This window comes from Mustela lutreola, chromosome 8 (genome assembly GCF_030435805.1).
Source record: "Mustela lutreola isolate mMusLut2 chromosome 8, mMusLut2.pri, whole genome shotgun sequence".
Taxonomy (NCBI): domain Eukaryota; kingdom Metazoa; phylum Chordata; class Mammalia; order Carnivora; family Mustelidae; genus Mustela; species Mustela lutreola.
The window spans coordinates 79,814,897-79,842,448 of NC_081297.1; the positions used below are offsets into that span (position 1 = coordinate 79,814,897).

Consider the following 27,552-nt stretch of genomic DNA (forward strand, 5'->3'; position numbering starts at 1 on the left):
TTCTCTCTCTCTCTCTCTCTGCCTGGTTCTCTGCCTACTTGTGATCTCTCTCCCTCTGTCAAATAAATAAATAAAATATTTTTTAAAAAATAATTTATCTTTGTCATTGGTTTTCAATGTATTTCATATGTATTCATATGGTTTTTATTGTAATGTGTACATATTTATATTTTTTAACTTATCCCACTTGGATTACCTGAACGTCTTGAATCTGTGTGATATCTTTTATTAGTTTTGAAAAGTTCTCAGCAATTATCTCTTTAAATGCTTTTTTTTTTTTTTTTTGGATCAGTATTTTTTAAAAACTAAACTCTTTTCCTTTTTACTAATCTTACTAAACCTGACCTCTTGTGTCTACTTGATTATTATTCATAGATTTCACCTCTGTATCCATTTTGTCTGTTTTTCATATATTCTCTTAATTATATTAACCAGTGTTACATTGAAATCCTTGTTTGCTAACTTTATTATCAGTTTCATTTGTGGGCCTACATCTACTCTTTGTTTTTTCACTGATTATCAGTCATTTCTTTGTCTTTTCCTGTATTTACAATTTTTTTATTCCTAAATTTTTTTTAATAAAAAAAAAAAAAAAAAAACTACAAAGAACCTGTTTGGTTTAATCTTCTGACATAGCGGAGTTTCTCATTCTTGTGTTGGACACGTAGGGTGAAGGGCTGATTATTTTGCTCTTATCAGGAATTTTGTTCTGTTAAGTCTGCTTGGCAGTTTTAATAATACTCCGGCTACCTCTATTTTGTCTCAGAGTGTGGTTTTCCCAAACTTTGCTTGTGAGCATAAGGGGCATTTTTCTCCTCAGTTCTGTCCTTTTAAGGTACCCAGCCCCACTCTCCAGAATCCTAACTTTTGAAGATAAAAATCTGTCAAATGTCTTGAAAGGGAGACTAGCTTGAAAGGGAAACTATGCACTTGAGGCAGGTCCCACATCTCTGGCTGGACTTTGTTTCCTAAGCACTAAATGGCAACAGGAGACCTCCATCTTTCTTTGAGAAGCTTTTACCATAAACCTCCTGCAACCCACACAGCCATAGAACTCAGAAAATATGCCATTAGTAAAACCAGTCTTGTGTTTGAAGTCCTTCAAGTTTCTAATTTGTCACTTCAGATCCACACAACTGCTTTGCCTGTCTCTCTTTCCCCCAGAAGCTGCCAAGGCTTTTATGGCAACCTTCAAGTTTTGCTCTAATGTAATGACTTCATTAAATAGAAATAGCTAGCAACCTTCAGCTTCACCTAGGACAGAGTCTTGCTCTTCCAGAATTGTGGTTCATCTAGTCTCATTTCCTCCACGGTTTTCTAATGCCTTTAAAACATAATTTTTGTGATTTTCTAGCTTTTTCTAATTGTTCCAGTGGGAGGGTGGCCATTTACCACCTACTATGTTTATTTAGGAGATGAAGTGTTGGTATATATTAAAACAATTCTTGTTCTCATCTGAAATTTCATATCACTTATAGTCTTTGATGCATTAATCCTATTCTTATATTGTTTTATTGCTTAATGTATGCTCATCTTATTTCTTTGGAAATTACAAATGTTGATGAAGAAATATTGCTTTATGTCTCTTATAGACCTATCATAGTACTGAACATGGCATAATTAAAAGCCAGTTTGAAACATCTGATAGTTGAAAAAGCTGGTCTATGGGACATGATAAATATTCATCACAATCACAATTCTTCCAGCTTTATCCTTGTAAATCCTTGTCTAATCCATATATCCAGTTATCTATTCATATGTATACCCTTTCTCTCTCTGACCCCCTGCAAACTGTCTTCATAAAACTCTTCTCAAGGACTGAGAGAGTAAGCATATATAAAACAAATCTACAGCTTTTGTAAATCTGCTTATAAAAAAAGTGGCTCTTTGCATTGTTTCTTATCCCTTAAGTGTGAAATCCATCCAAGAATTTAGGGCAATGAAGGTTTATTTCTCATGATAAACTCGCATGCTTCCTTCAATTAAGCAATAAGTATTCTCTAATCCATGTACTTTCTTCTTTGCCCTGACTGCTATGAAAATAAGGACTATTTTTTTTTTGTTTAGTGATTAGAGCTACATGAGTGTATGTGTAATCTGTTTTTATTCTTACTCCTTACCCCGTGGTATGTGTTTATTGTACGGGCATTTTTGTGTAGATTTATGACAAGCCATACCACATTTTAAAAATGGGTAAGAGTCTACATAATCATATAAAGCCAATACAATGGATTAGACAGCCAGAGGTTTGTCAGCTTTGACAGATGTTAGGCGTTTTTATTGCCAGGAGAACCAACTTAGCATCGTTCACTTAATATTTGCCAAATATTGAATCATTAGCACAATCTCATGTGGTTATCATTCATTTTTCTGGACTTGTACTTTTTTTTATTTATAAGAAGATTTAAATATCTCTCTATGACCCAAGCTCAGGTGTTATGTGTTTAAAATTTATAGAAAAAAAGGGTAACATTTCCAAAACTTTCTCAAGGTTTGCCAACATAAGCTCTGGGCATCTTAAATATCTGAACAATTAAGTTACTTTTAAAATTTTACTAGAACAATAGGGGACAAGGATAAAGCTCCACCAGAGAATTGTATGAGCAAGAGTCCAAGATTTGGGTGACAGAATAGGCTAAAATATCAAAGCTTTATAGATGTGTAGAATTAATGGGTTAGGGAGAAATTGGTAACTCCTTAATGAGGACAATCTAAAATTTTCTTTTCAATAACTGTAGTTAGTTAGCATTTGTGCCCACATGTCATACGACTGGCAACTTCATTTCATTTTCCAGATGTCAAATAATCTCTTCCCGTAAGAAAGCAGATTGTTAATTCCATTCATGTATGCTCACCCCACAGAAGACAACATTGCTTGAAAGATCATTTCCAAATAAAAAGGGGAAGCTGTGGAATTATTTGGGGCCTACAAGTAATGATTATAGTCCTGAATGAAACGAAAGTTCATGCAACCACACTTTGTAAACTTGCGCTGTAGTCAGTTGGAGGTTTGCTGTATAAGGGAAAACAAAAGCTCACTGAGGGCCAGTGTTGGAGCAATATGAATAAAGTCAGTCCTCTTTGTAAGTAAGTAATCATTTAACTATGTCCTGTGGTGGTTTCTCCAACTTTCTATCAAGATAACATTAATTTATCAACAAATTTATCACGACAGTGATTTTTATAAACAAAAGACTTTATTTCAAATATATTTTACAGTTTGCGTGTAATTAGGATTGCTTTCCAGACTCTGAAATTTAATACTAAATTGAACAGGCAAGGTACAAAACGGTGTGTTTACTTAGACCTACTGAATTCCTACACTTCTGGTAATTTTTTAAATTATTTTTTCCTTTTAAAATTGAATCAGTAGCGACAGCAGTGTAAAACAACTTTCATCCTCTTGAGTTATCTTTTGAACAGCAACAAAATACCATTCCATTCCATATTCGCCTGCATATTTAGAAAATGGCAATAATGGGGGAGTAAAATCTCATGAATCTGGACCTGACTAATTGAAAAATGATTATTGTGATCAGAGCCGAACTGGTTCATTCTTGGTGGTAAAAATAGTTTGCTAAGCAAATTGGTAGAACAAACAAAATCGTAGGACAGATGTTTAGCCTGCTTAAGAAAACATAACTATTTTTAAGAACTTTTAGCAATACTATTGCATACACTTTACATACTAATTACAATGCTTACTTATAAAACAGGTCCTCTCAGCTAGCTATTAGATTGCTTTAGCAACTCAAGAAAAATAAATCTTTTTTTTTTTTTCATAAATATTCTTTAACTCGGACATCGGACTAATTCATGCTTCCCTTCACCTCCATTGCTATAACTGAGGTTTCAGTGATGGTGTTAAGTTATAAACAGGGATGACTGCTGAACTTCAAAATTTGGTAAGAATGAGTGTCCTGATTTCTTAAAAATACATATGTGAACGTTCTCAAACACCAACAACCGAAATTGGCAAAACGGAGATAAATGAAAAAAAATGGGTTTCATTTTACTATTGCCAGTATTCTTTTGGTTGTTCAAGGCATTGGCAGAAAGAAAACAATCCATTATTGCATGCTAGTCCTAAATATTCCACAAGAAATTAAAAAAACATAAAGGCCAAGAACAAAATGCTTCCAAACAGAAGCATCACAGGACAAAACCAAGCGAACTTTATTTGGTAGGAAAGAGAGGGTTGCGGTGGTTGGGAGGTCACCCCTAGAAGGAGCAGGCTTCAGCACGGAGATTTTCCCCGTCCACATATCCTTAGGGCATCCATTATGATAATGACGTTTTTTGAAGCAAGGGGCTGAGACTGTGACCAGTGTAGCCATAGGTGGTCTATTACAAACACTGCATGGAATGTTTATCTCTTCACTTCTTCAATGGCTATTTTCCTTCCCAAAGAACCTCAATTTGTTTTGCAAATACTAAGTGGGTGTCGTTTTGTGTGTTTCCCTTCTATTGTCAGTGTTCCGCTCCCTTGGGAGTCTCCGAAGCCTCCTGCTTTGCCCATGAACTACGCCAAAGCAGAGAAAGGAGGATAACATACAGAAATGGTGCTGGAGGGTCAAACACCATCTAGGAGGAGACAGACTGCGAGCTCTTTCCAGTCTCCAACGCCTCTCGCTGACCCTAAGCTTGCAGGTTTTCACAGAGGCTGAAGGTTAAGCATGGTGGCCCAAAGTCAGTAGGAGAGGGAAAACAGCCCCACCTCCTGGTTGTTTTGAGACTCCAGGGCACGCCGCGGGATTATCTGGAGCTGTTCAACAGCAACAACTTTATCTCCATCTCCAGAGATTTCTGATTCACTACGTCTGGAGTCCCGCCCAAGAATCTACACTTTGAGCAGTTAATTCTGAAGCAGGTGGTCCGTGGACCAGTCTTTGTAAAAAAATACTTCGCTTAAAGAACACAACAGGCAGAGCGTTAGTAGAGTAGATCCTTCTTATGGACTCTATATTCATTCGAACCAGAGGCTCTCTGACCCAACGTCTTGATACTTACTTAAAAACCAAGCAAGCCACCGAGGAAACAAACAAAACCCCCTGCAGGAACCGGTTACACACAGAACTATCAAGTTAGAAAAACATAATATGGTGGAAGAGACGTGCAGAAATGGTCATCGGAAGGAAAGGAGGCTTCTCGTTTTTTTCACATTTGCTTAAAAAGTTGAAGGTAGAATCCAGAGGTTAATGGGGTAGACTCTTAAATTAGATGCCAGCAAGGTGAAAATTATAGATCTCAGTAATTTCACAATCTGAACTTTACATTTTTTTCTATACAAACAATAGGATAAAATATAATTTTAAAGTGTGGAAACCCTGCCCCCATGATAGCATCAAACTTGGGAAAAGGACATTAAAAGTGCTTCGGGCTGTAGGATTTCAGAGTATTAGACTCAATTACATACAAGAGTGATATCTTTTGACATTATAGTGAAGCTAGATCCCTGTATACTGTGATGCGTTATCATGAAGTCTGGTGGTCCCTTCTTGCAATGTCCACCGCTAAGAATTAAATCCGTAGATCCTTGTGGTTCAAAGTCCACTTCAGGGACTGGGATTATTTATATTGAAAACTAAATTATTTTCTGTACTTTTGCTTTTTCCATAAGAAAACTAAAGATTATACCTTCACAGCAAGAATTGTGAAAAGAAACACAGTATATTAGGTAAAGAACACATTTGCTGTTTTTATTGGTGCCTTGCATGGCAGTAATACTGAAAAAAGAGAATGCAAAAACAAAAACAAAAAACAAACAAACAAAAAACAGGTTGGTGGCAACCCACATCTTTTTTTTTTAAGAGTACATAAACTCCTGTTTTATTTTTATTGTGGCATGAATGGTAACATAAAACCAAAAACATGAAAATATACAACTTATATTACACTATGTGTTATGAACAAAATATAAATCTATAACTCTATGTTATATTTACATAATTATTTATTTTATTAAATTTCAAGTGAGATGGTAGGTTGCACATACTTTGTTTTAAGCTCCAGGCATTTGATTGTCTCTTTTCTATTTTTCTCCCGTTTTTACTTGTAAAATCCAAAATGTTAGAAGGACTAAGAGCTTTAGAGCCAGTGGAGCTGTATAAATACTGTTTTAGTGAACCAGTGACAGAAACACTGGGAAGGACAGGAATCAATCAGTAGAAAACTTAACACAACATCATCTTCAACTTGGGAAACTGAAAGTTATAGGAAACTTTAAAATTAAATACTGTAAAAGCCTGTCTAAACAAAAACTTATGCCCTAGAAGAGATATCTGAACCACTTTAAGTGGGCTTCATAATTTTCCTTGCAGACCTCTGAATTTTTATTTTACTATTAACTTGATAGACAAATAGTTTATAAATCTGTTTGTAAATATACAGTTGTTTATTACAGTTCAATAATTTACCCATTAGAATGAATGAAAATTATTTTTTGATGTTTTAAATGTGATAAAAGAGATTTTCTCTGGGAAGAGTAACTACTTCTGGATTAAGAAAATATCTGAAATTGGGACCACAGAATGGTTAAAGATAATTGTCTTTAAATGAATTAAGGTAAAAGTTTACTCCAAAATCAAATCTATGAAATAATTTCATCATCAAAGAAAACTCTCTAATATTCGTTACTTATAAGAGGATTTGGTTTCAATAATAATTATGTTCTTTGGGAGGGATTTTATACATGGTTAACTTTTAAATGCAGATGCCAAATAAATGTTACAAATTGACTTAACTAATTTAGGTATAAACCTACTGAAGAACAGTTTTGTCTTTTATCCAAATGCAGTAACCAGCCAAATTATTAGTAATTTGTAAATGAGCAACTTTAACCTATTTTCTCTAGTGATGTTCTCTTAGATTCATATTAAAACATGGCTATTTTTGGAGGAATTTATTATAATAGCAATAAAATGAGAGTTCAGGCTGGAATGAGTGTGTGCCTGTGTGCGTGTATGTGTGTGTATGTTTGCGTGCACGTGAGAGAGAAAGGGAGAGAGAGAAAGAAGGGAGTGGGGATTTGTGAATGAGAGGTAGGAAAGGATCGAGGAGGGAAATGTTATCTTCATTTCAGATTGATCTTATTCTGATTTCCTCTACCTTCGCTTTTTTGATCACCATGGGGCACAGAGAAAGAATACAAGGTTTTAGGATCCTTTACAAAAATGATAAACCAATCGAATGCCAAAAAGGCAACGTGTTAACACAATAAATTGCTATTCATAGCACCTTTTATCAAATGACTTGAAAGCACTTCAAACATCAATATAATTGGTTTGTCTGTTTTCTTTTGGGGAAAACTAAGGCAAAGAAATTACAATACCCAGTGAATTCTATGTCAGGACACAAGAGGACAGAACTCGGGGCTCTGGACTTCCCGTTTCCGTCCGTCCACGGTGCAACCTCTCTGACATCAACCTAACTAAATAAAATTAACTTCTGAATTTCAGCAGTTAAAGGTCACCATTAACAATTTCGTTTTCCCCTTCAAATAAAACAAAATAAAGAACAAACAAAAAAAGACCAAACAGAAGTGTTTTGTCAATTCACTGCTAAGTGCGTTAGAATTGGTTTCAGCCGTGATTGCCCTCAGTGGCCTCTACCTGGAGCTAAAACAAAGTATTCTTGTAGCCCAAAGTCATGAAATGAAAACAAAGCATCTTTATAACGTGGTGTAAAATAAGTATCCAGCAAACGTGAGAGGTGAACCCACATAAGTCAGAATTTGTTAACAAAGACGAAGAACAAATTTTTAAAAATCTGTTTTCACATTGTACATAATAACAATATAAAACGAGTGTCTATTTTTTTCCTTATCCAGAGTGCTTAAAAACAACAAACAAAAACAAAAAAAGAATTGGCTCTAGATGACTGTGGCAATTAAATAACTAAATGAGTGATGAGAGCATAAGTTAATTAAGATTGAACACGACCCTCCTATTCACTCCTTTGTATGAGACACCAGAACTTGACATTGTTGGGGCCAAATTTTTAAAAAGGAGAAAACTTACTGAAGGAGAAGTAAAATTGTGTGGGTGAACGTGTGTGTGTGTGTGTGTGTGTGTGTGTGTATGTGTGTATAAATATATATATATATATTTATATGAGTTGGAAGATGGAAATTTGTTTTAAATATCTAACAGCTTATTGGCTGCACTTCCAAATCAGAGGAGAATAAAATAGAGAGGGAGAAATAAATTATACATAACTTACTAATCTGGGAACAGCTGACCATTATTATTATTATTACTATTATTATTATTATTATTTTATCATCATCATCATTACAACACTAGCAAAAAGAGGCAGTTCAAATGAAAATACAGTCATCAAAAACAAACAGAAAAACAAAACAAAATCTCTGACATGCAGGATATGATCAGCTCCTCCAAGCAAAACCCCAGAGCAAGTCTTTTGAGAGAGAGAAAAATAAAAAGGATTTGTTTTTCTTATTTATGTGTAAAAATCAAACTTTGGGGTCAGGTTTGAGGGGTGGGATAGGAAAATGAGAACTGGAGTGAAAACCATAGCACCTCCAAGCTCCCGGCTGGAGTACGGAACTGATGCTTCCGTACCAATAATGCAATGGACTTGAAGTGATTTTGCATTTATTTGTATAAGCCCTGTAACTGCCTAGGCGTGTGGCTGGCGAAATCTAAACAAGCAGTTCTGTCACCATGAGTTGTTGCTGTACGCACATCCTCGGCTGGAACCAAAAACTGGACTTCTGTGGATTCGTCTTACGGCAAGGGAAAGTGGTGGCAAGGATCACTGGGTTCAGCCAGGCTCTGTTTCTGTCAGGCTGCTCTGACTTTTAACCAAATCCTGGTTTTTACGGGATGGGATGCACATGGCCCACAATTGTGAAATGCAAATGGCCTCCGCCTCATTTCATGGAGAGATGAAAAATACCTTACAAAATCATCAGTTCCATTTCCTGATCAGGAAAGGATGGAATGTTGAAGAAATAAGCTAATTCTGTGTTTCTGGAAAACGGCCAAATACAGTCAAGGAAAACAAGGATTGCTTTGCTCAATGTTATCAATAGGAAAAACAAACAGAAATCATTAAGTCGCAAACATTAGTGGAACCAACTGACCAGGAAGAAGGGACATCTGGGAACAGTTTGCTAGTAGCTTCCATGTTATACATGCACACCTCGATTACACAGGGCCGCCTGATCCATCCAATAATAATCATATTAGAAATTTAAAAATATAATTTCTGAGCCCTATCTTGGTTGTCATTTGAAGTGCAAAGTCAAGGTCAAGGTTGCTTCCAGACCAGTCACTTAGGAGGATGTGGGATTTCATCCCCAGATGTGGGTTTAACTCACAATGGTTCAATGTTATCCCTATTAGTACCATAATCACACACATACATACACACAAAAATCCAAGATCAGAAAATATTTTTTTCTCTAAATTTCTTATGTCTCTCTCTCTCTCTCTCTCTTTTCACCTGAGAACAGCACCTACAGTTTCCATTTAAGAAAAAAAAAAAGTCAAATCTCACCAGCTGCTGGTATTTCAGGTTTTTCAAGGGATTGTCTAAGATATAACACTGTCCTAACTTAAGAAGGAACAGGAAAAAGGAAAGGAAAAAAAAAAGGAACTGGGTCAACACTTCAGTACAAATTTGGCACTTGCTCAAAGATGTAGTGTGGTGTGCAATAGATAAAGAAAGTCCTCTAAAGAAAATAATTGCTTATTTTGTGGTGGATAGCAAGGAAGTTAAAAACAGGCTCTTTTTCCCTCTTCCCCCCCATGCACAGACTTCCATCTTTAAAGTATAGAGATGGAGAAGATGGAGAGAAGTAAAGAGAAATTCATCTTTCTTTTTTCTGTCAGGTGCATTACAAAAAAAAAAAAAAAAAAGAAAGAAAGGAAAGAAAAAGAAAAGGAAAAAACCCAGAAACCCCAAAAAACAAAACAAAACTTATTTTTTTTAAAAATTGTAGCACAAAACAACAAAACACATTCACAAGCCACTTGTTGGCACTGTGTACCTGAGTGAGAATTTCTAGAACATTGTAGAACAAACAGCCATAAAGTTTATTAAAAAAAAAAAAAGTTGACGGGTAAGACTTCAGTGCTTGGATGTAGCAGCTGAATTACTGGCATTATTTTACCCATAGCTTATTTCAATCTCTTGTTGTTGATATTGTTGTTTGCTTGTATTTTTTTTTTTTTCCTTTCCAAGCCTTTTGAGGCTGAGGTCTATTAGTCAGCTGATGTCCCAACTATTTAAGACTAACAGTTAAAGTAACAGTCAGTGTATGAGAAAGTTAATGTGCTTGGCCACTGGTAAGGATGAACCAGCTAGGGCTTCTTTAAGTCCTAAGGTCACAACAATCTTTTGACCCTTATCAGTTGGCTTGTCCTGCAATATGGTTTTCACTGTCACTCCCATAATCTACATCTGGGTCATCTTCTTCCTCATCGAACTCATCATAAATTTCTCCGTTGATGTCCTCGGCCTGTATCTCTTCTTTGATATGTGGCTCCTCTCCTTTCACGCCATAAGTGCTCTGGATAACAGGCATCCCGGGCTCTGGGCTGCTGGACACGCTTGAGTGCTCTGAGGGCAGGTGAGGGGAGGGCATTCCCGCCATGGCGATGGCTCCAGGGTACACAACACCAGCGGTGGCGATGGGGATCTGTGCTTGTTGCCTGCAGAGAGGAAGTCCCAAAAAAAGACTGTGGGTGAGGGGATACTCAGAGGCACGCTTTACTCTATAACGAATCTGCTCGGCTTGCCCAAATCTAAAACCGTGATTCTTATCCTATTGCCCAACATTCAAAAAGTTGCATCCTCCTGTGATGTCAATACCTTACCTCTGTCTACAGCTTGGCAGATCACAAGGCACTTACATGTGTTACCTATTTGACTCTTAAAATAACTGTTTTATTACTATCTTATTTTATAAAAAACAAAACAAAACCTGAGGTGCAGAAAGATTAAGCAGCAGAACTTGACCCCAAGTTCATGTCCCCTTCACTACAACAGTGTTTTCAGAAATAATTAAACTACAGATCATGCAATTTCAATGGGAAAAAAAAACCCTAAAATATTAGAGTTCTCAAAATAAACTGTTATTGCTCAGAAATCACCAGAACTGAACAGTAACTCGTTGCCCACCTGGTCCCTGCAATAGTTGGGGGGATGGGAAGCAGGGCAGACAGCTCTGCAGCCGCACAAGGCCCTGGGCTTAGAAAGACCTTATGCTTGGGTTAAAGAATTTCAAGATACGGCAGCAGAACTTAACTCTTTAACAGAAATCCCCCATTTTCATTTTTCACTGGGCTCCACAAATTATGTAGCTGGTCCTATTGGGAAGGGATTCATAGATGATGTTCATTTAGGCTCCATTCATTCATTCGTTCGTTTGTTCATTCATATGTCTACTATTTCATCCGTGTCGGGTTTTGTGCTCAGCTTTGAGGAGAGTCATGCATTGGCATATAAAGCACAGAGCCTACAGACTCTTTCCAGGAAGGAAGATTAGGGAGGGCAGAATTTAAAAAAAAAAAAAAATTTTTTTTTTTTTTTTAAAGTATCCTCTGGCCATTTTCAGAACAGTATTTATTATTCTAAGAAGCCCTTGGGATCTAAATAACTTCCATTCCAAATAGGAGCTACCTCCTATCCCTGCTTTCTGAGAAAATTCTGCAGAAGAAATGAAGTTGCTGGCAGCATCACAGGACACAGCACCCAGCCCGGCCAGAGGAAGCAGGGTAAGACCTCCTGGGAGCTCCATTCTTGATTCAGAAGCGAGCTTTCCCGTTCACAACCTTGTCGTGCCCTAAATAGAATCTCCACTTTGCCTGATCTACAAAGGCCACACGTGTGCCTCGACAGCCCAGAAACCCCTCTATATTCCAAAGCAAGTGTTTCTTTTGAAACCATTTTTATGATGTATTATCTCCAAATAAGACTGCTGTGGAACTTGTCCATGCGACGCCTTGGAAGTAATGAACGCCAATGAGGCAAAGAACTGATGATGCTTCCCCGTTTTTAACAACGCACTTGTCAAAAGGCTTACTTTCAGATAGTTTATCCTCAAGCCAGTTGTTAAGGAAGCTCCTGGGAGAGCCAAGGTCCTAGGTCCTTGGAGTCCCTCCATATGGAGGTACAGATGGGGGGGACAGTCCGTCTAGTCCCCGAAAACACACGGAGTTCAGGCTCTTTTTCAAAAGGCTACCTCGCAGCAGAATCAGAATGTCTCACACCCCATTAAGTGGAACAAGGAGCGCTCCCCGTGCAGACGCGACCGAGAGGCCCGTACCCGACATTGAAGTACTGCCGCATCTCCTGCCGCCTGTTCCGCATGATCGCCTTGTACTCGCCGATGCGCAGCTTCTTGCCGTCCACGAGGCAGGTGCGCTTGGGCCGCGGCTTGTATTTGTAGTCGGGGTACTTCTCCAGGTGCTGCTTGCTGAGACGGGCTTGCTCCTCGTAATATGGCTGTTTCTCTAGGTTCGTCATAGCTTTCCAGCGAGATCCTGTGAGGAAAAGAAGGTTAGGATTCCAACTGGCGCAGCTGCGGAGGTTCCTAAAAAGATAGCCCTGAGAACAAGGAAATCTAAAGTAAAAATGCGGGCCCAAACTCAGAAACACATAAAAATGTGTTTGATTAGCAAAGGATGACTCATGAGGTGAGATCCCACAGGACAGAGGTGATGCTGGCTGTGTCCTTAAGGAAACTGTGTACCCAAAGATACAAAGATGGGACGATCCTTTTTTTTTTTTTTTTTTTTCTGGCTGGAATTAACAACTGAGCCAACCATGTACATGATATATTTAAAAGCTCACAGATAGTTTAAACAATATACCTTTTGTTTCCACATTGGACCACGATATGATTCAACTGTGAACTGAAAATTTATGCAAAAACTTATTATACATTTTCAATCTGTGGCTAATTATCTAGGTGCTGAGTATTTTTAGGTGGGGGATACACATTATTTACTACAAGGGTTTCTCACATATGCTACATATAATTCTCCTCAAAATTTGGAAGTATGCTTTCATGAATGATTGCATTTTAAAATTCATTTCATTAAAACTTTAATTACAAAAAATTATATTAATGAACATGCACTGGGTAACTACTGTGTGCTAGATACTGTGCTAAAAACTTTACACAAGTTGTCCATTTTTACCTTTCACTGGAATCCTGTAAGGTAGTATTAGCATTTTTACCTATTTCCATAGATGAGAAAATTAAAATTCAAATAGATGAAGTAACTTATCCAAGGTCACAAAACTATTAAATTGCAAACCTGTGACTCAAACTCAGGTTGGATGTAATTGAACCTGAACATGCTACAATGTATGTTTTTAGATACCTATGGCCACCTGTTATGATCTAGCAGAGGTTAGAACTGCCAGAATAAATATGTATGGGGTAAGATTTTTCTCTTAATAAATCAACTTTCAATAATATAAAGAGATGTCATTTCTTGAAGAATAGTATGCATTAATAATATTAATCCAATTGGTAATCCAAATTGGCTTTCCCCTTCTTTTCACTTGATTTTGGTTTGGCTTCAACTAGGATCACACACACACACACAGAGCGTGCAGCTTAATTAAAAATAGTTATGCTAATTCTCAATATAAATGTGATTTAAAGCTTTGGTCCTATTACTGTGGCTGTGTGTAGTAGTAAAATAAGTAGTGGTAATAATGTTTACTTTTTATTAAGCATGTGAGGAGATTCTATTTGCAGATGAAGTGTGTTTATCAGCAAGTAATGCTCAACTTTACCCAAATGTACGAAGACCAAAATAACCAGAATTGGGAGTTCCCTACTAAATAGGTTCTGGTACAGAAGCTTTACCTGCCCTGCAAGGTCATCAAAGCAAGATCTTAAGACTTTTGAATGAATTCCTTACTCAACCATAATTCCCTATCTCAAATGCAAATAGCTCACTGATGAACAATTCTTCCCTACAAATGTAGATAATTCCTCAATATGGACTGTTACATGTATTAAAGGAATACAGTAACAGGGACAATACTCCTCCCTTAGAATTCTTTTCTATTGGAACAGATGTTGCCTGAGTGGGTCTATCCACGTAGGTGTTACAAAAATTTATAAACATATTTTTTTCCCAATCTAGACAGTCAGTATGATTTTATTCTATTTACTACAGAAATACAGGTTATAGCTCAAAAATTAGAGGTTTTTTTTTTATTCCTTTCTGAAACTTGTGTTTAAATAGCCATGTCCAATAATTTGTAGGTATGACCTCAAACGCTATATTGCCCAACAATATTCTCTAGAGGTACTGGGAACTGTTATGTTATTCTCAGGGCAAATATAAACACAGATAAAGCTATAATACTATTGAACTAGATCAATTCTTTTTGGGAAGTTTCTTCCAAGTATGTGTAACAGGGCTCTAAACTTCAGATCAGGGAGTGCAAAAGTGAGCATACCAGAAATAATTTACTTAAGAATTACATAAGTACATTGAAAAATGGATCTATGATTGTTGACTTTAAAATTCCGTATCTTTATCACTAGAGAGAACAAAGAAACTAGAATTCTCAATTAGAAGAGGAATTGCTAAGTGTTCTTCTCTAAGTCTGAATGTTCTATAAGCTTGAAAAGCATGTATTTCTCTAAGGAAAAGGAATGTTTATGCCTCATAGTAACCTGCCTCAGAGTGTAATAATCCTTTTTAGATTTCCTACTATGTGCATCCTGTTGTATTAATCACTGAATATGCAGTGATGAATCATTATGTTCCTTATCTTCTTGAGGCTCATATTCCAGTGGAGGAGAAATCTATTAAGCAGCTAATTAAAAAATTTATTATTTTAATTACAATTGTGGAATGTACAGGAAGCTATGTGACCATGATAAGGAGTTGGGATCAATCTTTTGTAGGTCAGGAGGGCTTTGCTGTGGAAATGACTCCTATAGGAATCAGAAAGGGAGGGCTTTCTATGGAGGAAGAGCAGAATGGTCAAGTGGGAAGAGGAATTGGAGGAACTTAACATTGATCTAGCTGAAATGCAGAGGGAAAGGTGATATATATATACACAGAGGGAAAGGTGATATATATATACACATATAGACATTATATGATAAATGAAAGATATATTAACATAAAGATGACATACACAATAAAAGGGTGTAAATTCTCCGACAAGTTGACTTCCAAATCTGCATGAACGGGAATCACAGAATGTTTAGATACTTGATAATACAATTTCCTTGGAAATATCACTGAATCCTAAATTACATTTTAAAAGATGGCTGTATCATAGTTATGTCTTTTTAAAGAATTAAGGTAGCCTAAGCACTGTGTGTACTTGGCAAAATGGCTAACTATTCCGTTTTATGGCAGTAGAGACAAACAGTGTTTCGGTTTGATGGCAAATACAGTTTTCGTTTTTTAATAACTTTCTAATAGAGAAAAACAAATAACAAGTTTGGTTTGGGTTTTAATGGCTTTGCAGGTACAGCATCCACTGAATATAGCTACGATGTGAACCCTGAGACACACTACATGAGCAATTTAGGTCTCTCAGGAGGAGATGAAAACATCTACCTGATCTGGGTGGGGCTGGTTGCTTACCCTGGACCACATGCAGGGAGTATGTTCCCTGCATTTTTCAAAAGACTGGTCTTTTACAATGGAAAATGCAGAAGGACATTTGGGTATTCCCCCTGATGATAAAGAGGATGATTAAATTTAAAAATCTGATGTTCAAAATAAGAAGGGGGAAAAAAAAAAAGGAAGAAAGAAAGAAATCACCACCAGTCTTGAGAGTCCTCTTTTCCTTTCTAAATCTGCCAATACAATAAAAATGAAGAGTTTGAGCTGAGCAGCATTGTCATCTCCATGGGGTCTGTAATGAATTTGCACATTTTACTCCAACTACTGTATATCTAATCAGAAAAAGATGTCCCCCCATCCCCTGATCTAGCGCCAAACAGTAAAAGGTGATTCCTTATGTTAACAATTTCAGCAGAATGGCTTATTAAAACCAGATTTTAGGGTATTATAAAATGCTTAGAAGCCCTTTAAAATGTCAACTAGGATCCCCAGAGACTATGTAAAATGTCAACCCAGCTCAAGCGCCTGTTTTAAGCAGAATGAATTAGCGGCATGCTGTCGGAGGCTGTTATCCAAAACAATCAGTAAAGAGGAAAACATCAAGCTTTCTTTGTATTTGTATATGAAATGGGCCAGTTCGAATGATCTTCTGGATATCTGAAGATCACTTATTTATTTGAAGCTATGACCAAATATTGAGGTCCCAAACACCTCAGTGTTTTTCTTTTCTTCCTGCTGTATCTTTAATGAACACAATTCTCTTGAAAAGTCTAAAATCAGACAGCACTCTTTTTCGTGTCACCCATTATGATACAATCATATGGTCATTCTTATAGTCTTTCCTTCAAACCAGAAAAAAAATGCTTGTAGCTGGTCATGCCTTCCCATAAAATCTTATGCTGCATTTCCTAAAGTATTTCACATTACCAAAACTGATATTTCTCTTACACTTAGGATAAAGTTTTAATCAGTAACTATCATTTTTCCAGTATTCAGACACAGGAATTGGATGATATAGATGGTTTAAACAATCAGTATTTAGTTTGTTTTTTCAAATTTTAACATTTTGCGATTTCTAATTTTGCAATAACCGATACATTAGGATATAGAATATATTTACATAAAGTATTTTATCCTTTTCTAGAGTTTTACCAAATGGAACAGGTATGATATCTATTTAAAAAATGGGACACTTTGGGGCACCTGGGTGGCTCAGTGGGTTAAAGCCTTGGCCTTTGGCTCAGGTCATGATCCCAGGATCCTCTTTGCCCAGCGGGGAGCCTGAGCCTCCCCCCCCCCCCTCTCTGCCTGCCTCTCTGCCTACTTGTGATCTCTGTCTCTCCAATAAATAAAATCTTTAAAAAAAATATGGAAAACTTCATATGGAAGGTAAAATTTGGTCATAAAAAAGGAAAAACAGATCAGAGATGGTAGAGATGTAAAAAATGTGCATTTCCTTTATCCATAAATATTCACATTTTCTAAGCTTCACATACTGTTATCTTTTGATATAACGTTCATTTAAAGATCTCAAAATTATTTAGATGAAAACCGAAACATAAGTTCAAGTGATTAATGGTTTCTGTTTTGTTGCGTTACGTATTTGTTGAAGCCCAAATTCAGAGGTAGGTGTTTCTATTCTTTTCTTGCTGTTTAGCTCTTAGAAGTCAGGGAATAAATAATCTAAAATATGCTTAGATTATCTGGTAGCTAGCCACCCCACTATCTGAAGGTGAAGAAGGTGGTGGTGATGTCAAGTGAACAGCGCAAAAGAAATTGTATCTTCCCTTCCTTTTTCTGAGACTTCAACTGGTCTATAGTTGGTCTTTCATAATCATTACCCTACCTCTCACCATCTCTTCTGCGTGCTTTCAGCGTCTATATACGTAAGGCAAATATGTACTGTATCTGTTAAGCTGAAAGCTGCAATAGCAGGAAAAGACCCTTTTTAAAAGATGCTGAAAATCTGCTGCAGGCTACAAAAAGTATAAATTAAAAATTGCACCACACGCCTCATCTTCTTGTGTCCCAGCAGTCTTAACTGACTTTCAGTTATAGCACCAGAACAAACCTCACCTATATGTATTCTCCAGCCCTAGCACGTGAAGAATTCTGTAGCTCAAAGGGAAAGAACAAATACAGTCAACCTCATTGTCAACTGGCTCAGAGGAAAGAAACTTTTTTCTTTGTCTTGCTATAAAATATCTCTAGATCTTAAAGAAGAGAAAATATTGCAACAATTAGTAGGGAGACACAGGACTATAAAGCAAGCTATAAAAACTGAGCACCTTTCTCCACAGACATGAAATGCTTTGTCATCAGAAGGAAAGCCTCAATTAATGGTGCTTATTTAGATAAACAGATCACCCCCGCCTTCAAAGCTAGTACCTTTCAACAACTGCAGGAAACAGAGCTGTACATTTTTATTCCATGCGTCTCATAACCATTAATACGTTTCTTACCCAATATCTTGCTGATGTTGGAGTTGTGCATGTCGGGAAAGGCTTGAAGGATTTTCCTTCGTTCATCTTTAGCCCACACCATGAAGGCGTTCATTGGACGTTTTATGTGGGGTTCATTGCTACCACGGCCTCTGGATTCTCTGTAAATTCTTGATTCTGAGACTCCAGCACTTCCTAAAAATAGGGAACATTGCCTCATGTGAGTGTTAAGACTTTTGGTAATTCTATTCTTTCTATTGCTACTGAATATTTGTCTAGTGAAATATCTCTTCTATCTAGTCTATCAAAATATGAATATAAAAAGTATATCTGATAGTAGTACCTCCAGTTCTTGAGACAGATGCTTGTTCATGAAGTTTTTGTGATAAGCCCCATGGTGGAAATCATCGTATCTATATTTTTAATCTATTTCTAATATGTTTTTCTTCCTTTTTTGGATGGACTATGGACTATTTCACCATTTTCTTTCAAGAGGACACAAGAAATTCGAATGTGTAATCTTTGATGCAAATTGGAAAGAGAATAGTTGGGGCATACCAATAGGCATGCTGGTACCATGGAAATATTAAACAGTTAGAGAAGCTCACAAAATTGTGAAACACTGTTCTCTTTGGCACAATGGGTGACCACCAGTGAGGATATATCTCTGCTACCTAAAGATGGTCAGAACACACAGTAGCCATGCCCTTTCCCCCTTTTTGAAGTAATCTAAATAAAAATGTGAAGTTAAAATAAGATATGGAAATTCTTCTGTAACGTGTTTGGCTTTTCCTTGCAATTTTGTGCTAATAAATACATGAACTACGTTGATGCACCAATGATGGCCTGATTCCCAGAAGATCTCTGAAAATCGTAGGGGGAAAATAAATAAATAGTTATACTACTATGGTTTCTTTAAAAGTCCACAGCCACATATTTAAGGTGAAACAAATAATATAATCATTCCCCTGAATTTTCTCCCTCATGTCTAAAGTTACCCAAAGAGACCCACTGAAAGTTCCTTTCCAGTCAGGACTCATGGTGATAAAAACATAACCAAGAGCCACAGTAGAACCTTTGGAAGCTGCCATCACTCCTCTAGGCTTCACATGACTTTGTAGAGTAATTTCACCAGATTAAACAGCCTCTGAGATACTCAAGTTTAGGCAAAGAAAATCAGGAGAAGCAGAAGTAACCACACAATGGTGAAACCAAGTTTTCTAGGGTTATTGTTAGAAAATATGGAAGAGATGTATTTTGGTAACATATAAAATTTTTAAATAATTTGGGCATTTCTAGAACTTGTATCTTTAATAAAAACATTGCTTTTTTTTTTCTTTCTTCATACTCCTCTTCCTCTCTTTTCTCACTTAGAAGGAATATGAACCAACCCAAATTATCCAGACTTGAAGACCTCTAGAGCAGCCAACAATACAGTATACCTGGTGGTGGTGTTTCTTATTATTTCTTACTCATACTATGATCTTTGGTCTGATGAAGATTGGAAAATATTTTGTATACAAGCATGACTCAATTTAACAAATAACAGCCACAAAATTGTGATGTTTTAATGCTGATTACTATGGGTATATTTTATCATGCTAATACAACTTAAAATTTATGAAATGTGTTATTACCAGTAATTGTCTTTTTATTGACAAAAATGAGTGCTAATACATGGCAACATCTTTCTGAAATGGGTTTGTAACTAGCAAATGATCATTTGCACATCTGCTTTTTCTTGTTCTTACACCTTACAACAACATAAGCAATAAAATGAACATTATGCAACTTCATCAAAGCTAAACAAGCTCTTTATATGTACTTAGGCCAGGTTTATCTTAGCCAAGGGAGGCAGAAAAGAGAAGGAACTGTTTGGCTCCAACAGGCCAGGAAAACACTGACTTTGGTTGGATATCCAACTGAATAAAATTCAGTTTTGATAATATTATCTGGCTATGCCCTCAAGTTTGGCTAGTCTCAAGGCTAGTGTAGAACTGCACTTAAAAGTAGAATTGGGCCAAGGTACTGAGTGGACAGTTTTATATATATAGGGGAACTCAAGGCCATCTCCTCTGTCCTAAAGTATGCTTCCTAATGGTTTGCTCCAGTGCAGTCTTTTCTACATGCAGCGGACTTTCTCTCCCATAGTGACACATCTGAGGACTGTGCTCTCAAAATGCATACATAGCACTGGACACTGGAGGGACATTCCCAGCTATGGCTCAGGAGAAGGGGAATAGTACTTTCTTCTTTATCTCTCTTTGCTGTGCTATTAAAATTAGCGTGTCACTTTAGTTAGTTGTCACTGGGGATGTTTAGCATGTTCAGAGATGATGCAGACAACAGAAGCCTCCAGGCATGTGAAGAAAGCACGAGATTGTGCCACCAGTGTTCCAGCTGGGTAATAAAGGGGAGGGAGGACACCTGACAGACGAGTAGACAGTAGAAGAGTGAAGGGCTCCAAAATGCAAATACACACACACACACACACACACAAATGTGTGTGTCTCCTGAAAATATCCACTTCGCCTTGTATTCTGGTCTGAGTTGGACAAATGAAAACTGGAAAATAAGCTAACAGACACAAGTTTCTGAAGTTTGCTTTGGGTACAAGAAACAGGGAAGTGAGGTAAGTTTGGCAGTGACTGGGAGTATGTGCTTCAGAATCATGCCATCTTGAATCCAAGACCTGCCTCTGGTACTCAACAGCCCTGTTATCTTGGAGAAAAATGGCTAAAAATTCCCAGGGGCCCAGCTCTTTATTTGTAACAGTATTTCTCTCATAGGATGTGCTAGAAATGAATGAGAGGATTTATGCAAAGCCCTCAGAAGATTACTTGGCACATGGGAACTTCTCAGTACATGTGAGCTCTCCTTGTAACAACCAGGTATAATGTGGCTGTCTTACATACTTTTTAGTCGTTTTAACTGGGACAAATAGACACGTCTGCACATTATCGGAATAGACATGAACAATTTTCACAAACCATCAGAATCTCCACTCATATTGAAATCCATCATGGCATGGCTAAATTTTCCTTCTTCGTTCTGTTTAACTGCCAGTTGCTGAGTCAGACTCTCCAGTGTTGTTTTTTCCTTAAAAAAAGAAATTTATAATGAGAGCTCAATCTGGAAATTGTAATTATTCAAAGACATCTTTTTTTTTTTTTTTTTTTTTTTTTTGTTCTTGAGCCATATATATAATACATTAGCTTCTGGGAGGGACAGAACGTTGATTTATTCACCTTTGCACATTCAGCACCATAATTATGTTGAGGTGACTGAAGCAAATGTTCAGCAGGGTTTTTGAAGGAACTCTGATTCTTAGAATCCCCTATATAGCCTTGGCATTTGGGTTTGGTGTGCCTCAGGGGTATGTGCCGGGATCCCTGGAGACAATCTTCCTGAGTCATAAAACGTGCAGAGAAATTTCATGAAAGCAACCTGTCTTACAACATTTGGAATGCCTTTACTTTTAGCCAGACAGTAGAAGTACAGGAGTGGCATGGGGCCCAGAGAAAGTCTTCCAATAGTCAGGTGACCAACCGATAGAAACATAATTCACAGGGGTGCCCTCTGGTTGCCATCTCCCTAAATGCCATCTGCATTCCTCATGCAAGGGTAATGAAGACGTTTAAATATTCATTGCTAATTGCTTGTCAAGTCTCTGTACATTCGATGTGAGTGCCTGCTACTTGGACCACAATTTGATTTGGATTGCTAAGCCAAAATATTGAGTTGGCGAATTATTTGAGATACAAATACACCAAAATTAGATCTGCAAAGACATCAAGTCATTTAAAAGCATGCAGTGCATGATTTGAATTCACGGAGAACATGGCATTATAAACTAAATTATTTTCAAAGAAAACATAATGCTCAATCTAAACCACATGAGATATTAAACAACTTTCAATTAAGTAATTGGGTGATTTTATAAAAAGAAAAATCATACGATGGAAGGTTTACAACTTTTCTAGCACTTTCCATCACTGCTCTGAGGATGACTTGGTTCAAAAACAGTTTGAAGAAAAGCATCTACTGGATTTCATAAAATTTGCTCAGTTTTTTTTATAATTAATTACCTCATTTTCTGAGGAACACCATCATGCAATGTACAGATGACTCACATATATGGTGAGATAGCTACTGGCACAATAAAAGGTTCACAGAAAATAATCAACTACTTAAAATAATTACATTACAGGTAAAGGGGCCCAACTAATGTTCCTACCGAGGACCATTAGGCTATTGATATTAATATAGTACATGCTTTATCTCTACAAAATCTGACAGTATTACAACTGTACATACTAGATAAAAAATTCTCTCAATTTAGTGGCCTTGAAACTCCTATTCACCAAAGTCTGTATGTATGATTTAGTAGAAAAAATATTTAATTGTCCATTATTATAAAACACAGCAGGGAAATTAGAAACAAAGAACTTGATATCAACTTGAGTTCTACAGGACTATACAGTACCAGAACTATGTTGTAATAAATTATATATTTAAAAATGTAGAACCTGATCCAGTTAGTTTGTGTAAAATTGGTATTTTCAGCTGTTTTATGTGCTCTGAATTTCTTTTGCTGAGAGTCTGCTGTATATATTCGGCTACGAACAGGACCACCAAGGACACCCGCTTAACAGATTCTCTTTAGAGTAAATGTAGCTGTTAAAATAGACGACAGTTACATTAACACACACACACACACACAGTCCATCAACATGATCTGATCATCTCCAGTCAATGAACTTCACTGTACAATCTTTGGGGAATATACTAGGCATGGATTGCCTCTCAGGTTTTGATTTAATGGTGGATAGGGCAATAAATGCTATATATTTTAGAAAGAGTTCTCTAATCTGAAGCAAAGTCTTTTAAGAAGAAAAAGCAAAATGGAGGCAACTGGAGTAGAAAAAAAGATGAAATGTTGAGTGACTGCTAAGTTTCCAAGTTCAGCTGTATGGATCTTGTACCATCTCACCAAGAGACTAAAATTAGCAAATGATGGGCAGGAAATTAACCATTAGTTTTTACAGTAAGTAACTTCTAATCATCTAACCCTAAAGTACACAATACAATAAAATTAATTGGTTACCCAAAATGAAATTTACAATACTTCCCAAGAGCATGTCCGTGGGAGATAGTGGAAGTTAACGAGGTAAGCTGCATTGTTTATTTATTTATTTATTTATTTATTTGACAGAGAGAGAGATCACAAGTAGGCAGAAAGGCAGGCAGAGAGAGAGAGAGAGGAGGAAGCAGGTTTCCCGCTGAGCAGAGAGCCCGATGCGGGGCTCGATCCCAGGACCCTGAGATCATGACCTGAGCCGAAGGCAGCGTCTTAACCCACTGAGCCACTCAGGCGCCCACAAATGATAATTCTTATCAAAGTTAGACTCTTAGTCCCATCTGGCTCCAGTGAAAAACACATTAGTCAAGAATTTGTACAGACAAAGAACACTCCCTGGCCCCACTTTAAGATCAGTGTTCTTGAATACAAATCCAGTACAGCATTTTTACTTCACGCCCTTCAATACTATCCAAATGCTGGTTTGAAACTGACAAGATTTGCTGGTTTTTCTCTCCTCTACCTTTTTTCTATCAAAAAATTAAAAAAAAACACACATTTAAAGAAACACTTGCTAAAATTCTGAAATGCTCTGAGTAATCTCAGAGTAGAGGGTACAAGCGTATTAGTTACTAGAAAGTAGTCAAAATGGATCTTGAGAATTTATAAATAAAGATCGAACAAGATGACCTATATGCTTTCTCTCTTGATTACAAATTAGCAATTAGATAACAATAAGATTTCCTTTAGAAAGATGATTCTGACCTAGCTAATCAAATCTTATACAATACTGTAGGTTTACTGAGATCAAAGGGCAACATTAGGTAAAGTCTATTTTTACTTGAAAAATCTTGTGACCCCATGTTGACTTGAGCAAGGATCCAAATGAATTGTATCCCTTTTACAGAAGAAAATATAGTTTTAGGTCATATACTTTTTTGGGGTCAACTAAATGATTCTAAAACCCAGCCTTTAAAGAAGTATTATTACTGTGCTAATGTTCACTTAGGCAATTTGACAGCTGGTCTTGGGCTCTGGGGCTCATTCAGCTGACTTGCTTAATAGAAAACAACACATGTATTATTTGTGCACACCACACTATGGTGGGAATCAATGAGCAAAGTCAAGAAATATCTAGAGATGTAAGTAATGAGTTGATTAGAAGTAGTCAGCAAAGAGCTGTCCCTCCAGAAGGGCAAAAGACCATTGGGATTAATGGGAAAAGGACATACAGAGAAAAAAAAATGGGTTTGGGGGTCCAAAACATCACTTCTTGACCAAACTCTTGCTGTGTATAAAGCTATGCTACTTTAGACAAATCAATTCTCCTCCCTGAGTCCCAGAATCCTAATTTGTAAAATGGGGTTTAAATATAATGATAGATTCTCATCAGCTTAACAAATTAAGGTATCTGTGTTTTTAATATTAGGGAAAAAACTCAATGAGGGAAATTGAAAAAATAAAGATCCTTCCTGACATATATGAATTACAGGAATAGTTAGTTCAATACCAGTATTAAGTAACTTGCCGGGGGTATGACCTTCTATTTTCTATGGCTAGAGTAGTGGACAAATACACATTCAAAAGGAGAGTTCGGCTAACAACTCTAAAAGTTGTTGAGATTTTTTTAAATTCCTCTTGTCTAACATCTGAACAATCTTTTTAATCTTTTTCATTTTTCATTTGATGTTCGGGCATGATGGTTTTTAAGTCTAGTACATACTTAAATTGAAAACATCTCTTATTCCAATACTTCAACTCATACAGAATATAACTAAAAATTCACTGTTTATAGATGCTCAAACAAATATCCTGTGTTATTTCATAGAGCAATGAAAACAAAACAAAACAAAAACACACAAAAACTCTGTTTTAGAAGAGGTAGATACTTCCTTAGTTAACTAATCCCAAATTAAACAATGCACGACTAAATAGCTCCTCTGTTACTCCTTGAAATTGGGATTCGTGTAAGTGATGAGTTTTGCTCCCCAGCACACACACATACACAAATAGAGATGGGCTGTGGATCAGCTATCATAATGGACATCCCTGAAATAAAGCTCACAAAGCTATAAAACTCATAAAAAGCACATGCATGAAATGACAGAATAGAGTGTGACTGTCAAATGTTGACTCAGTAACAGTTAAACCCCTTCTGGCTGCACTTTTTTTTTTATGGTCTACTTCTATACTAATGACACGGGAGGAAGAGTGAAACAAAAAGGTTTTTAACCCTCCAATTATGTGAACCTCACAGACCACCAAAGAAGATGAAAGATTATTTATAATGTCATAATGATTTATCAGTTGGAGATTTTTCTCATCAGCTTAAGTAAAATACAAAGAAATAATGCATATGTCCACCCCCTCAACTTCTCGGTTCTACTCTTGCTTATTGAGAACACCATTTCCTAAAAAATAACCATCCACCCACATCATCTAACAGCACGAATGGGAGAAAAGGCTTTCTTGTAAATTGTATATAAATTATATACAAATACATTCTCTCTCTCTCTCTCTTTCCTCTCACATGCAGGCACACACACACACACCTCGCTTTAAGACTAACAAAAACATAAGTTGAAGAAATCATTCACTAATTTTATTCTGATCAACCATAAATGTATCCAGTGGGATATTTCCAGATACACTAGTACTGTGTGATCTGGTATCCTGTAGGAATATTTCCATCAGAGGATCAGTCATAGAGATATGGGAACTAAGGGGTTGGAAAGGTCCATAAATGGCCTCTGGTCTACTCATCTAGAAAATCATCCTTATTTAATCTTTATGTTTTCTTTTACAAAATCCAGAGTTTCCCCTAGTGGAGAAAATCATGAATCAGAACACATAATTTTGTTTATAGTCTAATTTCCTTTCACGAAATTTGGTAGCCACCTTCATGAAATGTTTCCTAAGTATAATTTCACCTAAATTTCTTAGAAACTTAGTTTTATCAGGCAATCTGGTCAAAGTGAAGTATACTGGCAGATCAAGTTTTCTTAAAAAGTACTGTGAAGTTGAAGAATGATGGAATGGTTTTGAAGGAAACACACAGTTTCTATGAATTCACATCAATCCAGATGAATAATTTTCCAAGATAGTAGCATAATTTATAGATAAAATTGGCGAATCCCTATCTATGATTTTTAAAGAACTGATTTAAAGTAGGAGAAATATTAGAAAGTAAATGACGATTGACTCTGATTTATGAAAGACGAGAGAAATTTGAAAAACAATGACCTGAGCACTTAGTGTAAGTTCCAGAAAAGACAGAAGTGGTGGTTACAAACTTTGGCTAAGAGCACATAATAGAGGATGTAGTGACAACAAAAAGCCAGTATGGATTCATTAACAAAAACAATATTATAGGGAGACCTGGGTGGCTGAGTTGGTTAAGCGGCTGCCTTCGGCTCGGGTCATGATCCCAGTGTCCTGGGATCAAGTCCCACATCAGGCTCCTTGCTCGTCAAGGAGCCTGCTTCTCCCTCTGCCTCTGCTGCCACTCTGCCTGCCTCTGCTTGTTCTCTCCCTCTCACAAATAAATAAATAAAATCTTAAAAAAAAAAATTAAAAAACCAATATTATAATGACCTTAGTTTATTTTTCTACAGGAACTGGAATGCACACCAGGGATACTCAATGGTCATAATGTTTTGGGCTTAACTCAGCTTTAGATTATATTCTTAACAATATCCTTATTGTCATTATGGAGAAGTTGCGTTGGACTCTGAAAAAGAAAGTTGAATGGGATGGGAAAAGCAGGTCCAAAATGCCTGTCTTTAAATATGTTGAGAATTAATTTATTTAAAAAAGACTCAAGCCCTGTTATGAGTGAAAAAGGGATAGAATTTGGCCATCTAAAGTCAAGAGACACAACACTGACCGATGGCTGTAAGTTATCAAGTGAAATATAATAAGCCACAGAGTTGTCTAATAGTCAAAGGTATCTGTCCAGTAAGTGAGCTGCCTCAAGATGCAAAAATTTCCCCCCTTCTGGAGATTTTCAAGAACTGGAATAGGACTACCTATGTCTGGCATACTAAAAATACTGAAGAGGAAATTCAAGGCCGTTTTCATTGTCTTTCAAACCTGTAATTCTATGTCCTACTTTACTGGATACTCCCTAAACCAGAACTAAAACATTGTGACCAATATATAAAACTATACATATTTTCTCTATCATAAATGACAGTTTTCTCTCAAGTTTTTCGGTTCCAAACCTTAAAGGCACTCCACTTGTAACTGTGAATTCTACCATCATTTTCTTAAAGTCAAGGAAGAGATTTCAAATTATGAAAAAAAAAAATAGGGTTATTGAGACATATTTTGTGAAGAGACTGTCAAATTCACAGAGACAATCAGAGTCACAGATTCAGGTACTTTGTGAAAGACACAGTTATATGCCCAAATTCAACATTCCTAATTTAGTCCTTAAAACAGAAAA

The 27,552-nt window shown here is 36.6% G+C and overlaps 1 protein-coding gene across 12 annotated transcripts in view; it reads right to left on the reverse strand.

Moving 5' to 3' along the window:
- Window positions 1–5,673: 5,673 nt before the first annotated feature.
- The window catches only part of SOX5 (SRY-box transcription factor 5), a 995,891-nt gene continuing 974,012 nt past the window's right edge, over window positions 5,674–27,552 (reverse strand). For all 12 annotated transcript variants that reach the window (XM_059185762.1, XM_059185763.1, XM_059185769.1 and 9 more), the window contains 4 exons: window positions 21,016–21,124; window positions 18,047–18,220; window positions 12,296–12,512; window positions 5,674–10,679 (listed from right to left, as the gene is read on the reverse strand). In XM_059185762.1, coding sequence (XP_059041745.1) covers window positions 10,376–10,679; window positions 12,296–12,512; window positions 18,047–18,220; window positions 21,016–21,124 — 804 coding nt within the window. In that variant the 3' untranslated portion in view covers window positions 5,674–10,375. The remainder of the gene's footprint in view (window positions 10,680–12,295; window positions 12,513–18,046; window positions 18,221–21,015; window positions 21,125–27,552) is intronic.